Source organism: Triticum aestivum, chromosome 1B (assembly GCF_018294505.1).
Source record: "Triticum aestivum cultivar Chinese Spring chromosome 1B, IWGSC CS RefSeq v2.1, whole genome shotgun sequence".
Taxonomy (NCBI): domain Eukaryota; kingdom Viridiplantae; phylum Streptophyta; class Magnoliopsida; order Poales; family Poaceae; genus Triticum; species Triticum aestivum.
Window position 1 is genome coordinate 471,807,939 of NC_057795.1, and position 15,994 is coordinate 471,823,932.

Consider the following 15,994-nt stretch of genomic DNA (forward strand, 5'->3'; position numbering starts at 1 on the left):
ATTTTCTCCCTAGAGGTGCCACTTAGGTTTCTCCTCTCGATCCTGACCCGGATTCCTAGCGAAAGCCCGAAACCTGTCTCCGGTTGGGCGGAGACGGCACCTTGTGGTTGTGACCTCCTTGGACTGCTCATGGGCTCTGGTTCTTTGGGAGAGTTGTGATGTGGTTGGTGGGTGCTCCTCGGTTCTGCGTCCGAATATTAGTTTTTCTGTGGAGATTGGCAATTCCAGCAAGTGCCGATTCTTCTTTGGATTGGTGTTCTTCGGTGGAAAGGTGTGTGGTTCTGACCCGCCGGCTCCGGGCCTTCGAGGCGAGGCAGAAGGGGATAGGGTTTCCCTTCCTGTTGACAGCAACACAATGAGCGTCATATATTTTGACCAGTATTTATAAATTTTCACCAAGGCTAATGTGCACTATATTTTTAAATGGAGGGAGTAAAAAATTATATGTGGTTCAATTTATCATACTATAAAAAACATGTCATTCAAAATTTAATTCGTTCAAACACCAAGCTATTGCAAGCAAATCTTGTTTGTTTCCTAATGAACCTTATGATGAGGATAATGGATAGAGTACGGGAGGACTGTCAGAAAGTAAGCGATATGGAACTTGAGAAAATTCTACGCGTGCTTGGCATTTTTTTTCTGTTTTTCCATTCTTTAGATTTCATAACCATGTACATTCATATTCTCACTTCATTCATATTACTACTTCATTAGATAATTCTTCTGATGTCCGAACCATGTACATTCAATTTGGTACTTCATATAATCCCTTATCTTGCCTGATACAACCAACTACTAGTACACGTGCCACCTTAAACTAATTTTTGATGATTTGACAGACTAAGAAAAGTTTGGAGGACTCCATCGGCATGTACACGGTCCAATGCTACAAATGTAAGAAATGGCGCAAGATCCCAACGAAAGAGGAGTTCGAGACGATCCGCGAGAGCTTAGCCGAGGACCCCTGGTTCTGTGGCAGGGACCCCAGCGCCGGCCGTTCCTGCAAGCAGCCGGAGGACATTCCGTGCGACAGCAGCTGCATCTGGGTCATGGACAAGCCAGGCATCCCGCGCCCGCCACCTGCGACGAAGCGGCTGGTGATCATGCGGCGTGACCTGTCCAAGATGGACACCTACTACTTGCTGCCCAACGGGAAGCGCGCGCGGTCCGGCAACGACGTGGAGAAGTTCCTCCAGGAGAACCCGGAGTATAGGGCGAACCTGCCGGCATCAAAGTTCTCCTTCGCCACGCCCAAGATTGTTCCGGCGACTATTGGAGAGAGCTCACTATGGAGGGTTGCCCAGGCCGAGAGGGAAAAGTTTGAGGAGATGGACGTGTTCGGATTCTGATTACTACTACTATCCGAGCGGCAGCAACTAGGTACTATGGAAGTATGGACTTTATGATGCCTCTGTGTCATGCATGGTGCTTAATAATGTGATAGTTCTGCATCACAATGTTTTATCCTCGTTTGTTTTGAGTGCGGGTTATTAATCACTCTCATGTTCTGAATAAAATTGTTCACCTTCATTATACATGCCCGTGTATATGCATGCTTAGGAGCTCACTTGTATCTTCCTAAACGAAAAGGTGTGATAGCACCCCGGAGTCCGCGACTATGATGGCATATAGATAAAGATGCCCCATAAAAAAAAGTAGGTTGAGCCATCTACATTGATTTTTTTTCTTCTCAACGCAAGCTACCATTAGAGCATCTCCAGCCGTTGGCCCCCCAGAGGGCTCGAAAAATCGCCGTCTGGGAGCGACCCGGCGATAAAATCGGCTTGCGGCCGATCGGGTTTCCAGCTACCGGCCCCAGGGTCGCCCCCCAGGAGGCTTTTTAAAAAAAATGTAAAGACATTCAGTAAACTTCGGCAACTTAAACAGTTTTTACATAGCAAACTTAAAATTTACTAAAAAACAAAGGCCGCGACTACAGGAAGAACTCGCTGAATTCGGCGAAGTCGCCGCCGTCGTCCTCCTCCTCCTTCACGCGGCCGCCCCTGCTGGACCCCTGCCCGGAGTCGCCCTGGCGGACCGGCGGCGGCGCCTCGTCGTCGCTGTCCTAGAGAACAACGATGCCTCCCTCGTCGCGGCCACGGCGACGAGCAGTGATCTCCTCTAGGGCTCAGCATTGGCGCTCCAGCTCCAGCCGCACCCAGTCCTCCTGCGCCCACTTCATGGCCGCCGCGTCGTCGAACCCAGCTCCGTCTTCACGCCGGCGAGCAATGGCTCCGTCTTGACGGTGGCGAGCCCCGGCTCCCTCTTCGGCTTGACGAGGTGGGGAGGAGCCGAGGAGGAGGCGCGTCCGCCCTCGTTGATGATGATGTCGGAGCTGCGGGTGCGCCGGCCGAGCGGCATCTCCGTGGGCTCGGCCTTGACGCTGTAGAGCGCCGGCGAGCCGGAGGAGTGGAAGGAGGTGTGAGAGGAGGAGGAAGAGTTGCCAGTCCTCCTCGCACCCATTGGTCGCCGCTCCGGCGCGCGGCCGGGGTGGCAGGGTACGTGAACGGCGGCTCGTTGCCGCCCTCGAGGTGCTCGAGGACGGCGTGGAGTAGGAGGCCGGGGCGCCCCACCACAGGTGGCGGCCGTCGCAGTTCTTGGTCCCCCGCACCACCGGTGCGTTATTGGTGGAGGCCAGCCGCTCCGCTTGCCGGCGTTCGAAGTAGGCCGCCCACGCCTGGCGGTTGCCGGCAGCGTACTCTGGGCGGGCCCGCTGCTCCTCCATCAGCGATGCCCGCGCGTGCTCGACCTCGGCGTTGAAGTAGTCGGGGCGCGTGACATCGGGCAGCGGGGGCACAGGGAAGCCCCCGGCGCTGGCCTCCATCGCCCCGGCGCGCGCATGTCGGGAGGCGTCGGGATGTTCGCCTCGTGGAGGAGGTGGGCTTCCCACTCGTGCAGCGAGCGACGATCGAAGCCATTGGCCGCCGCCCGGTCGCCGGGGAACCTCTCGCTCATCATCTGCGGCGGCGGAAAGAGTTCGTCAGAGGCAGCTGTGCATGGGGAAAGAGGGGGGCTGTGTGCGGGTGCGTCTCCGGTGAGTGAAGTGCTGATTTATATAGCAGTCGGGGGAACGGTGTTGTGTGTACGTGTAGCAAGAGGGGGCGTGTCGCCGCACCGCGCCGCCGTGAGGAATCAATGGAAGGTTGACTGGCAGCAGCCTTGGCATTGATTCCCCATGGGAAACGAGGCGTTGTGAGGACGACGAGGTGTGGGTCCCTAAGTCGGCGGGCCCGCCGTTCTTTCGGGCCAAAACCGATTGCCCTGGCGCGTCGGGTTTGGCCTGGGTCCGCCGGCGCCAGTTTCGGGCCAGGCCGGTGAAAAATGGGCTCCTAGGGGCGTGACTGGGCCGGTTTTGGGGCGCCGGCGCCAAAAAAAGGTCCTTGGGGGCACAGCTGGAGATGCTCTTAGTGGGCCTCATCAATCAATACATATGCATGTTGTGCATTTTTTACTCTCCTCTCCAACATTTTCAGCTTTTTACACTGGATTATACTTTTTTTCCAAAGCATCCGCCTCCCGCCGAGGATCCCGCTACACCATCTGAATCTATTTCTCCTGAAATCCGATCATATATGGCTTACGGAACATCACCCTGGGGCTATGCACTGACCATGCTCTGAATGGTGTCGGATATGTCACCCTTGATCCACATGAGAGGCGGCAGCGACATTCCCACTAGCTAAGAATAGGGATGGCCATTTTATCCATGGATCTGGATACCCATGGATACCCGACCCGGTTGGGCAAGGGTATGCAACACATTTTAGCCCATGGGTCCGTGGATATGGATACCCACGAACAGCCAGGTTGGGCATGGTTATAGTTTGTGCTCCATGGATATCCAATGAATACCTGTATGATATGTGGGGCCATATGCCAGTGATAGTAGAAAGAGCAAATCAATGGGAAATGGCAGGAAATATGCAACTTCTGCGAAATGGCAGGAAATATGCAACTTGTGCCATGAGCTATATGTTGTTGAATCAACCTATGGTATGTCACACTTAAGGACTCATCGTATTGCTTGTTGCCTACTTATGCACGTAGCTTATGTTGTCATTTGTAAGTGAATGATGATGAGTTAATTTGATCTTTGGGAAGGCTTCATGCTGACTTTTCTATGCCCATGGAGCTCCATGGGTATGTGGGTATCCAGTGGGTTTGGGCATGGGCACAAGTTTTGCCCATGAATAATTTGATGGATGGGCAGAGAGTAGGAAGATGGATCATGGGTTGGATTTGGACCAACTCCACCCGCCTCAAACCCGACCCATTGCCATCCCTAGCTAAGAACATATCTAGTACTCTAAACTATGGAGTACTTCGGGTGCACCAGGGACAGTAGAGGAGTTGGATGAAATATGTACGTACATGATGGGGCCTGAATGCCTCCATCCTGTGAAATATGCAGAAAGTACCCCGTATAAGTACAAAACAACTATAACACTCTAATAGCTTTGCTCCAAAAGATTTGCTGCTCCAGTGTTGGAACAGAAAGAAACGCATCTAATGTACCTATGTACTGGTCGTTCCATGCTTATGCTTTAAGCTTCATCCAACAGATATAAATATGACAACAGCTCTATAGTACATACAGATAGGATCATGTATTTTGATAAGAAAAATACAACAAAACAACTAGCAAGTTGGTTTAACAAAGTAAAGCTAATTCAAAGAAAAATGAAATTTATTCTGCCCATGAACAAAAAATTGAACTAATAAAAAATCTGCACCAAAAATGTAAAGTCGGCAATATCAGTCAGTGTATCGACCACCTTTGTAAAATTAGAAGCCAACGCATCATCATCTTAACATTTCATAGTTCATAGTACGACAGTGATATCATGAATGCTTAGTGAATAGTATGCATGACAATACACATAAATCTACCATGAAGCACATAACTAGAGTTGCAATCCAAATATTATTTACAACTCAAGGTATAATAGATTAACTTGGTGTACAAGTTGTAGCAGAAGTCTAAACCAATGGAACTAGGTTCATATAGCACATGAACGAAGGCCTTTCTAATCCGGCATTTAACGCAAAGTAAATGATGTTGGCTCCCATGGGCTGTGTTGTGCCGCAAAACATCAAATAAGTTCAAGTCTCATCACTGTTGTTGGTCTGAGACTTGGAGGAATACTTGCCATCGACTCCATTCCCTGGAGGAATACTTGCCATTGAATCCATTCCCTAGAGGAATACAGCTAGGAGTAACTAAGAGTTAGCTTGTCATGAGTTGTAGCACAATGAAGTCTAAAAAGGCAACAATCTCATGCTAAAGCAGCGAAGTAAGAAAATGTCTAATGCATTGACATTTAGATGTACTAAAAAAGAGAGTTACGAAAATGATGCCATTAAAAATTATTCCTTAGTACAGCAGCATATATTTAGCATGGCGTCATGCCATTATGTATGGTACATAGTACCAAAATGCTAAATCTGTAGGAAAGCAGTGCCATTTTTTTACACTTGAATAAGGAAGGCCAAAGGCAAGACTAACCAAATCAGGAATTGGAATACATACAGAAGTTGAAGAAAATGAAGTACAAACATCTTTGTGTCAGCAGCTGGTAAACATGCCACTTCCCCATTACAAGCAGAGGCTATGGCCCTTCCGGTTGCTGCATGAATAATTTCCAAATTCAAATGCAAGCATGTTATTTTTTGATGCATAATCTGACCCTGGGCAAGGCAGTGTCAAGAAATGCTATTCTTTCCCCTGGGCATTGAGAGATCAGACACCAGCTAGCAAAATTCTTTCCTACAGCAGCAAACATGTAGATACAAAAAATTATCACATACCAAGGAACCTTAACTCTGTGGCTAATCTTTGTGCTTCCAAAGTAAGTAGATTTGATAAGGTATGGGCAAAAATATGGCATGTTGTAACCTAGCACATACATGTGACCAGTGTATTATGCCTTCAAAGTTAGGCAATCTAGTGTTAACTGTTAAGGACTGTCAAATCATGAATGTAAAATGTGCTTGTCATCGCCTCTTGTCAAAAAAAGTTCAAAGAGCTAATACATTAATTCACTAGAACGAAACTACCATCTTATTAGTTTCAATGGAAATATTGAACAGGATGATAGGAAAATCTCAGAAATCAGTGAGGGACCTATTGCAAGTGTTAATGGATCTCAGTCTTGTACCAACAAACACTTCATATTCAGGTACTTGAACAGATAGATATAATTACTTTGTAATCATCTCAAGCCATAGGTTGTTGCCATTTTTGTTTACTTATTTGCTCGAATATGTAGCATAAGCAAAATAGAACAACTTGTTTCAGTGATTATTTTTCCTGCTCCCTGATACATAGGCATATCACTTCATTTTACACAGATAGGATTGGCTACATCTCATACAAACAGTGTAAAGAGGACAATGGATTAGAACCAAAATACACACATGGTTCTAACATTCAAAAGGATACCTGAAGGCAGGAGTTTCTTCTCCGGCGTTGGTGGATGCCGGATCTGGCGCCGTGTGTGGGAGAGGGTGGTGTCGAGGTGGAGAATCGCGGAGGGAGGTGGCGCGGGCTGCCTGCTGAAGGTCGGAGCACCATGGCGAGATTGATTGCCCGAGGTCGCAGCACCGCACACGACGAGGTCCCGCCGCCGGAGCGCAGAAGCCCTATCTGTTTGTGTTCGTTTTGCTCCAAACTAGAGGAAACACATGTGTAGAAACCAGCTATTCTGTAATCGTATGGGGTGATTTTTGCAAATTTCAAATGGTGGGGCGCTCGGGTTCAATTATGTCCCTAGATTCTATATCTAACGGTCCGATTGTGTGGGGTGCAACCGGAGCATCAAATCCTTTGGAGTACAAGATATTTCCCCCCACTAGCTGCCCTGTGTCTTCGGTTATGGGCAGCATGCCAGCTGTACTGACTCGGCATCATGTGACTTAGGCCCTGTTTGTTTTGGATTCTGAGACCGGATTTAGCTTTGTCAGTGAAGCTGAATCTGGAATTTGAAACAAACAGCTATTTGAAATCAACTTTGCTAGTGAAGTTGACTCTGAAATTGAGCAATTTTTAATGCAATTTCCTGAAACACCTCGAAGTGTACTTCGATGGTGAAGCTGATTCGCAGAATCAACTTTGCCTGTGAAGCGAATTCATATGTGATTAAAATCTAAATGAAGCTGAAACAAACAGGGCCTTACCATGTTCCACGCAGCCGGAGAAGCCAGGCCCGCTCTCCATGGTTTCTGGTTTCTCTCTCCGTCGGTGAAAAAACGATAGCACCGCTCTTTGATGGCGTGATTGTGTCATCCGGCGGCGCTTTAGGCCTTCTTGTTTATAGCTACGTAGCGTGGGAGGTCAACATCTTTGCAGTTAAGCACGGCGTTGTTTTGTAGGTTTTTCATAGTTTACGTAGGTCGTGAGTGGACGCCAACATGTTAATTAGTTGGAGGTCGTATGCTTGGACAGCTACAAATCCTTAGATAACTTCGCCCATGCATGCATGTAGCACACATGGGACCGGGCTCAAAGATGCAAAACACGACGATACTTGGTGCTTTGACTAATGAACATGATGAGGCCGTTTGACATTTTCTTCTTGACGAGCAGAGGCAGCCTGACATTTGACTTGAAGATATGGGATTCCTCAAGATATACAAGAGAGCGCGGAACTCGATCAACATGGACCACGTAGGTCGAAAACTGAATAGTATGTTCGTCGGGCATCTCCAACACCCATTCTTAAACCTTCCTCATCCGTTCGGACCACGGAAACCCATTTAATACGACCATGTATCGGTCCGCGACGCGGTTCGGACATACTTTCTTCCGCAAACAAGAGACAAATGTGAGAAGCTTTGCGGGAGTCCAGACCGCTTCCATGCCCGCTTCTGACCGTCCTGGCCCACTCAAAACCCTTCCTCTCTCCCGTGCGCGCTTCCCTCCACGCGCCAGCTGCCTGCATTCATGCAGCTGTAGAGTGTGCGCTCCACATTGAAGACGGTTCAAGGCGAACGCGGCCTCTCACTGCCTCGGCCATTAAAGCGACGCGCTGACCGAGTACGCCGCCCGCTGCAGGCCCGGCTGAACACGCCTCCTCACTGTATTCAAATGTCTGCATTAAACCCGCGTGGAAGCCGAGGAACCTACCCCGGCCACACGTCCATTCACGAGCGGGCCGGTTAAATGCAACACCGGGCAAGCTCCTATCTGCCCTCTATTTAAACGAGGCCACAAGCCGGGCAAGAATCGCACCACTCCGCCGCTCCTCATCTACTCCTTCCACCATTTTCTTCACCCTTTCGATGACTTCCGACGAGCAGGAAGAGCAATTCTCCAGCATAAAAGCCGGTTGGGTGGCCAACCGAGTCGACCGGATACGAGCGAGGTAGCTGGCTGCTCCACCTCCCTCACCTAGCCCGATGGAACAAGTTGTCGCCCCAAGCCCGCGCGTGGTTCAGCACCTCGCCGTTCCAAGCCAGCTCGCGGAGAAATGGCGAGTTGCTCCAAGCCGGCACAGCGGGGCCCGATAGCACGGGCGTCGTCGCTGCCGTCAATGATGCCGCATCGTACCGTGCCTCCTGTGCCTGCGACCGTGCCATCCGCCGTCAATGCGTGGGTAATCGCACCCTGCCAGTAGAGAAAAAAAGTTGGTTGCACGGAGATCGATGAATCGAAGGCCAGTGCGTCCGCATCCGCCACCAACATCGAGGGAAAGTAGAACACGGAAGGCCGCCGCCGCTTGGGTCCTAGGAAGGCTATCGCCGAGGCGACGCTCGCGTACACAGCCAGTGTCTTCTCCGGTTCTTTATCTCGGACCATCGTTGGCCCCCGTCTGGGATCCACATAAGCAGAGGCGCCCTCCTTCCCCTTCGACTGAAGTATCAGCCGACGGTTCCACCCTAATGAGAGGTGGGAAAGCGAGCCGCCCTTGAAAAGAATTATGGTCCGAGAAGACTTCGGTTGTGTACGCATGCGCCCGCCATCGGCCCTGACCCGCATTAGGGGCATTTGCGCCTCCAGGGGCCGTGCCATTGGCTCAGCTTGTGCGGACGACATCTTGGGTGTCGTGGAATTAACACGTCAGATGTCCTAGCAGAAGGACTTAGTCGTGGAGCCATCACAACGAGATTAGCTTAAAGGGGTTAAACCGGACAAGGGACACGAGAGTTTTATACTAGTTAGGCCCCTTACGATGAAGGTAAAAGCCTACGTCTAGTTGTGATGGAATTATTGGGGTTTTGATAATCAGGGAGCGAATACGCTTTGCCTGAGTCTCGAGTTGTTGTTTCTTGTCCCTGAACCGCCGCCGGGTCGTCCCTTTATATACACAGGTTGACGCCTGGCCGGTTTACACAGTCCCGAGGCCGGCTCATACAAGTATCTGGCTCGGTCTCTTCCTTTCCCTAACTTAAATAACAAGTTATACAACTCTGTTGGTTTACAACTATGGGCCCTAATCCGCCTTTGGGCTCTGGGCCTCTAAGCTTTAGTAGTAGAGCACCATCTTCTTTGTCTTCATGGGCTTCAATATAGACGAACGTGAACCGGCCCCTCCTGGGCGGTTTACACTCAGTAGTTATATCCTCAACATTAGGCCCCAGATTGAGTTGAACCTATTCATGTCAATCTTCGATACTTAAAAAAAATTCCCTAAACATCTTCTTACGATCCTCGTAAACCACCATGATATCTTCTCCCTGTAAACTTTGGTAAACCGCCATGACGTCATCTTCTGAAATTGCAGTAAATCGTCATGACATCATCTTTGTATAAAAAGGTTATAAAGATTCTCTTCATTAATTATCTTCCAAAGATCGAGGCGACAGGTACGCCCCATTTTACCGCTTCGGCTCCTCAATTCTCGTGCTTTCCTACTTTATCCATTCGCCTTATAAATAAGCGCAGGGGTCCTTCCCTTTTCCCCTTCCACACTTCTTCTTCTCCCTCTCAACGCCTAAGCCCGATAGCTCCACCGCCACCGTCGACCTTCAAGCACTGCATTGTCCCTGGCCGCTGCATCAACCTGAATGCACCAGAGATCCGCGGTTCTCCTCCGCTACTCCTGCGACTTCGGTAACACTTCTTCCGTCAACCCTAGATCTGTGTTAGGGTTTCGGCGCTCATTTGTGTTCATCAGTGTTCATCCATGTTCATTGCTTTGCCTTTACTGTCTCATTGAATCTATGAAAGAACATGCGGTTCCCCCATGTTTGGTTTTGGTAATTGATGACAATCTCTATGGACGAATGGTTGTCTTGAGTTATATTTGAAGGATTTGTCCATAGGATTTTCTTGAAGTCCATGTGTTGGTTTCAAGGAGTTTATGAGTTGACCAAGGTGTTATTAAGGAATTATCCAAAGATTGGTCATGCGAGTGTTGAGCTTATTGCAAGCATGTCTTGAAGAAGAAGGTTGTGTGATCATTCGTGTTTACCTTCAATACATCATCCAAATGAAGAGAGTTGCAAAGATTTAAGGTTGATCAAGACTAAGTCAATAGTGAATCAAGTTGATCAACTCACAAAGCCAAGAAGATGTACCAAGAGGGACCAAGTGTTCCCATGGTATGGTAAGCATTGTCCATTACGCTTTGTGTACTAACCCATGGTCTACGTGAGAGTTCTTTGTGGGGTTAGGTATGTTTCCATGGTCTTGCATCAAGAGGAAGATCCCATACAACCCATGGAGGATGACATCAAGTGGTGATCGTCATCAAGTTTGTTGTGTGCAAGTTCAAGTGGAGCAACACGAAGAGTGGCTCACCCATAATGGAGTATGGGGGAGCAATCAAGTTTGAATCTTGCCATCCATTGTGGTGTCAATGGACTTGTGAAGATGTGCCGAAGACTCGCTCACCCATAGTGGACTATGGGGGAGCAATCATCTAGTCTTCATCGAGCCAACGCAATCAAGAAAGGTGGTCCAACTTGAGGGAGTCAAGATCGTCTTCATCTAGCTAAAGTGGACCATGTGCAAGGCAAAGGTTTGCCCTTGATAGGTTTTCTATTTTACCGGTCTCGTGGTGGTAGTTGGGAGACCGGGTTATAGGATCGTTTGTCGTACTATCAAGGGGGGCTCTCAAGTTGGTAGCTTGATCGTATCGTTAGTAGACAGCTCAAACCATTGCATCCTTGCATCATTTTTCTTTGTTCTTGTTTGGTTCTCTTTGTGAGTCTTAGAGCTTATGGTCATCTTGATGACAAGCTTGAGTTCATCGAAAACGGAGTTCGCATGCGTCTTCTATGATGTTTTCGGTGTTGGAGGTTTTACCGGTCTTATCCAAGGAAGGGTTCTCACCATTTTTTTATGGGCCTTTTCTCACTTTCTTCTTATTGATATTTCTATCAAGATTGTGTTATCCCTTGTTGCTAGCTTTCCAACAAACTTGGTTTCATCGAATTCGGAGCACGTATGCGAAAGTTGTAGCTGTTTTGATATTGCCTGTTTTACATAGAGAGGTTGTACCGCCCCGTAGAGAGGTTGTACCGGTTGACCGGTACAACCGGTGTTTGGAGCGGTTGTACCGCTCCAGAATTGGTCCGGAGGTTGTACCGGCCATGTACCGCTCTACCACCGGACTAGTTTCTGTTTTGGAGCGGTTCTTGGGCGGTTGTTGACTGGTTTAACCGGTTTAACCGGTACTACCGGTTCCCCAGGCTGTTGTACCGCTTAGAGCTTTTCCCAGGTTGGTTTTTTTTCCTTTGCTTTGGCCGGTTGTACCGGTTCGTGCACCGGTTGTACCGGTCCTACAGTTTTCTGCACATAACGGGCAGATTCGTGGGGACCTATTTAAGGGGGTTTTCTTCCCCAATGGTTCCCTATCTCTTGAGCTCGTTTTTGCCCCCATTGTTGACCTTCTTTGAGCTTGCTAACTCTCAATCCCTCCATGGATTCTTGCTAGTTTTTTAGGGAAAAGATAGAGGAGATCTAGATCCACATTTCCACCAATCACTTTCTCCTCTATGTGAGGGGAACCCCTTGGATCTAGTTCTTGGAGTTCTTGGTGTTCTCCTTCTTGTTCTTCCTCTCATTTTCCTCCCTAGCACTAGTTGCTTCGGTGGGATTTGAGAGAGAAGGACTTGGGCACTCCGTGTGCCCTTGCCATTGCATTTGGTGCATCGGTTTGAGTTCTCCACGGTGATACGTGGAAGTTACAAGTTGAGAAGCTTATTACTCTTGAGTGCTTGGTGCCCTTGAGCTTGTTCCTCTTGGGTGCTTAGGCGCCCTAGACGGTTGGTGGTGTTCGGAGCTCAATCATTGTGGTGTAAAGCTCCGGTCAAGCGTCGGGGTCTCCAATTAGGTTGTGGAGATCGCCCCGAGCAATTTGACGGGTACCGGTGACCGCCCCCAAGGGTTGCCAAAGTGTACGGGTTCGGTGACCGCCCCCAAGGGTCGCCATTTGTACGGGTTCGGTGACCGCCCTCAAGGGTCCCTTAGTGGAATCACGGCATCTTGCATTGTGCGAGGGCGTGAGGAGATTACGGTGGCCCTAGTGGCTTCTTGGGGAGCATTGTGCCTCCACACCGCTCCAAACGGAGATTAGCATCCGCAAGGGTGTGAACTTCGGGATACATCATCGCCTCCGTGTGCCTCGGTTATCTCTTACCCGAGCCCTTTACTTATGCACTTTACTTTGTGATAGCCATTTTGTTCCTTGTCATATATGTTGCTATCACATAGTTTCTTATCTTGCTTAGCATAAGTTGTTGGTGCACATAGGTGAGCCTAGTTGTTGTAAGGTTTTGTGCTTGACAAATTAACCGCTAGGTTTATTCCGCATTTGTTCAAGCCTCTACTGTAATTATTTTAAAACGCCTATTCACCCCCCCCCTCTTGGCGACATCCACGATCTTTCAATTTGTATCAGAGCGTCGTCTCTCTTTGTTGGGCTTAACCGCCTAGAGAGTAAAGATGTCGACTAGAGGATTAGGATTCTCTGACACTCTTAGTTTCGATGGCACAAATTTTGATGTTTGGGTAATTCGCATGCTTAATCTCTTTAGGGTCATGGACCCAAATTTAGAGCGAATTGTAGATATGGGTTTTTCTCCTCCAAAGGATCCCCAAAGATTATCTTTAGAGGATGAGAAAAACTCTTATCTCAATGCTCAAGCTTCTAATGTGCTTTTCGATGCTTTGAGCAATGTAGTTATATTTCAACTCATGCCGTTCCGAGATGCTCATGAGTTGTGGACGAAGCTTCAAGATAAATATGGTGTGTCCAAGATTTGTGGGGATGATTGTTCTCCCTCCACCTCCGGTCGTATAGTCTTCTCAACTTCTTCTACTTCACCTACATGTGGTTTACCACAAGGTAATGACATGGTGAGTAGTGTTGGTCATTGCAATGATGATAGTATGCTTATTGTGGATGATCCTTCATCACTATATTATTGCAATGCTCCTTCTTTGGGCTTTAACACTTCGAGCACTCCAAATGTTTCACATGCTTGTGTTGATAGTCCTTGCATATCATGTAGAAATTGCTTGACTAAATCTCATGATGATATGCTTGCTATGTCTTGTTGCCATGATAAAAATGCATCTATTTCCTCGAATTGTTGTGCTAACAATGTAGTGGAAACCGAACACTCCATGGAACAAGATGTGGTGTTTAATGGTGCCTCAAGGGATCCTACATCATCATCTATTGCTTTTTGCCTTATGGCTAAGGCGTCAAAGGTATCTCCTACTTTGTACCCCAATATGTCTCTTGATGATGATGTTGATGCTAATGATGATGAGGATAATGATGAAGAGAGTGATAATGTTGCCTCCTTAAAAACTAAGGGGGAAATGATTTTTAAAGCTCTTCATAAAAATAAAATTGCTCGTTCCAACTTCATGGAAATAATGTCCATTGCCATTGATGGCAAGAAATACATTGAGGAGTTGGAATCTCATCTAGAGGAGCATGAGGCCACCATTGATAAAATGGAAGGTCATGGGCGTGATTACGCTAATGAGATTGCGGACCTCTCTCAAGCTCTTAAACTTGAACAAACCACCAAGGAATCTCTTGAGGAGACTTTTGCTCTAGAATTGTCTAAAGTGAAGGAATCTACTGATAGAGCTCTTAAGGTGGCCAATGTTTTTGAAACTAAAATGCTAAGCTTGAAGTTGCTCATGCTAGACTCCTTGAGGATTTTGAGCACCTCGAAAATGGCTCAAGGGTCATCAAGGGTGAGCTCATCAAACTCACCGAGTCTCATGCTCAACTTGAAGCTTCTTATTTAAAAGAGCTTGCCAAGTTTCCCTCTCCTCTTGTTGTTAATGATGATGGTTGTGCTACTAATTCTACTACTTGTGAAGCATCCATTTTGAAGGAGAATATTGAGCTACGGGCTCAACTTGAGGTGCTATCTTGCAATTATGGGAAATTGGAAGAAAGTCATGAAAAGCTCTCAAGCTCTCATGATGATCTTCTAGTATCCCATAGTGTGCTAAAGATAGCTCATGAGGCCATGATTGCTAAGGTAACATCTAGTGAGCCTCATGTGGATACTAGCACTACTTCTAGTCAAAATAGTATATTGCCATGTGCTAGTCCTTGTAATTCATCTACTCACAATGTTGGTACATCTTGTGATGAATTGCTTTCCTTGCCTTGTTTCTCTAACGATGAAGCTTATACTTCCTCTAGTACTTGTGTTGAGACTAACCATGTAGAGGAAATCAAAGAGCTCAAGGCCCAAGTCACTTCTTTGAAGAAAGACTTGGAAGTGTCATGAAGGGAAGGCCACACTCAACAATATCTTGAGTGTGCAAAAATCCCCCAATGACAAAGGTGGACTTGGATTCAACTCCAACAAGAAGAAGAAGTCCAAGTTGAACAAGAAGAAGGGCCAAGAACAAGTCAAGAATTCGGCCAAGATTGTTTGCTTCAAGTGCAAAGTTGAAGGGCATCATGTTAGATCTTTCCCATTGAAGAAGAAGGCCATTAGTCAAGCAACAAGGGAATAGGGCACAAGTTCAATCTCATGCTCAACATCAAGTTGAAGAAAGGCCTCTTCCCAAGAAGACTCAAGTTAATGCTTCTCAAATTGAGAAATCAAGTGAGAAGAAAGTGAAGAGTAGACGTTGCTACTTATGTCGTGAGAAAGGTCACGTCGCTTCTTCATGCACTAGTGGTAACTTATCCAACCCAATTATTATTGATGATATCTATTCTCTTGGTAAGGATAAGGTTGGCAATGTGTTTGCCAAGTTTGTTGGTACTCAAAGTGGTGTCAAGCAAAGAACCATTTGGGTAGCCAAACCTATTGTGACTAACCTCTTAGGACCCAACTTGGTTGGGGACCAACAAGCTCAAACTTGATCAATAGGTGTTGTTGAAGGGCATTGGAGACTTGGCTACATTATGAAGAATTAAGGGGACTTCATCATTCTCTTTGTCTCAAGCCAAGTCAATTGGATTATCAAGTTTCTATCTTATATCCAATGTGCCTCCTTGCGGTAACTTGTACTTAAATTGTTTACCTTGAAAGTTACTTGCCCCCTTTCATGTTTTGGTTTTGTTCCTTGCATGTGTTTGTATAGGTTGCGCTTCCAACTTGCTTATCTTGAGCAATCAAGTATGTGTGTGTTGGTTTGCACATCATGTACGTGTGCGTCGTGCGTTGAGCCTTTTTTGCTTCCTGTTTGTATCCTAGTTGGCTCGTGTGAGAGATCAATGGAACATCCCATTTTGGGGGAGTGATGTGCTTTGTGCACCTCACAATCCTATAAATGTGTGTACATGAGGAATACCATCTAGTATTGATATTACAAGATTATCTAGTCGCTAGGTGGTATATCTCTCATGAGAAATTCAAATTCTAAAAATTCCATTGATTATCTCGTGTTGGATCCTCTTATTGCCTCTTGTTTAGTTCTTATTGGTATCACATTATGGGGGAGTAATATGCTAAGTGCATATTACAAGCCTAGAAAATGTGTACATTTGAGATATTGTCACCTAGAATTGATATTGTAAATTATCTTGTTCCTAGGTGGCATGTTAGCTCTACAAGT

At 47.2% G+C, this 15,994-nt stretch overlaps 1 protein-coding gene and 1 long non-coding RNA gene across 2 annotated transcripts in view; one reads left to right on the forward strand and one right to left on the reverse strand.

Annotated features, from left to right (window-relative positions):
- LOC123092811 (methyl-CpG-binding domain-containing protein 4) overlaps nt 1-1,538 on the forward strand; it is a 2,465-nt gene extending 927 nt beyond the window's left edge. The window contains exon 2 of the mRNA XM_044514646.1: nt 843-1,538. Within this exon, the coding sequence (XP_044370581.1) occupies nt 843-1,352 (510 nt within the window). The 3' untranslated portion in view covers nt 1,353-1,538. The remainder of the gene's footprint in view (nt 1-842) is intronic.
- Nucleotides 1,539-4,898: 3,360 nt separating this feature from the next.
- On the reverse strand, nt 4,899-6,682 carry LOC123092819 (uncharacterized). The gene is made up of 3 exons (XR_006444882.1): nt 6,446-6,682; nt 5,534-5,770; nt 4,899-5,213 (listed from the first exon to the last, which is right to left on the reverse strand). It is a non-coding gene; the product is annotated as an uncharacterized lncRNA (long non-coding RNA).
- Between the last annotated feature and the right edge of the window lie 9,312 nt (nt 6,683-15,994).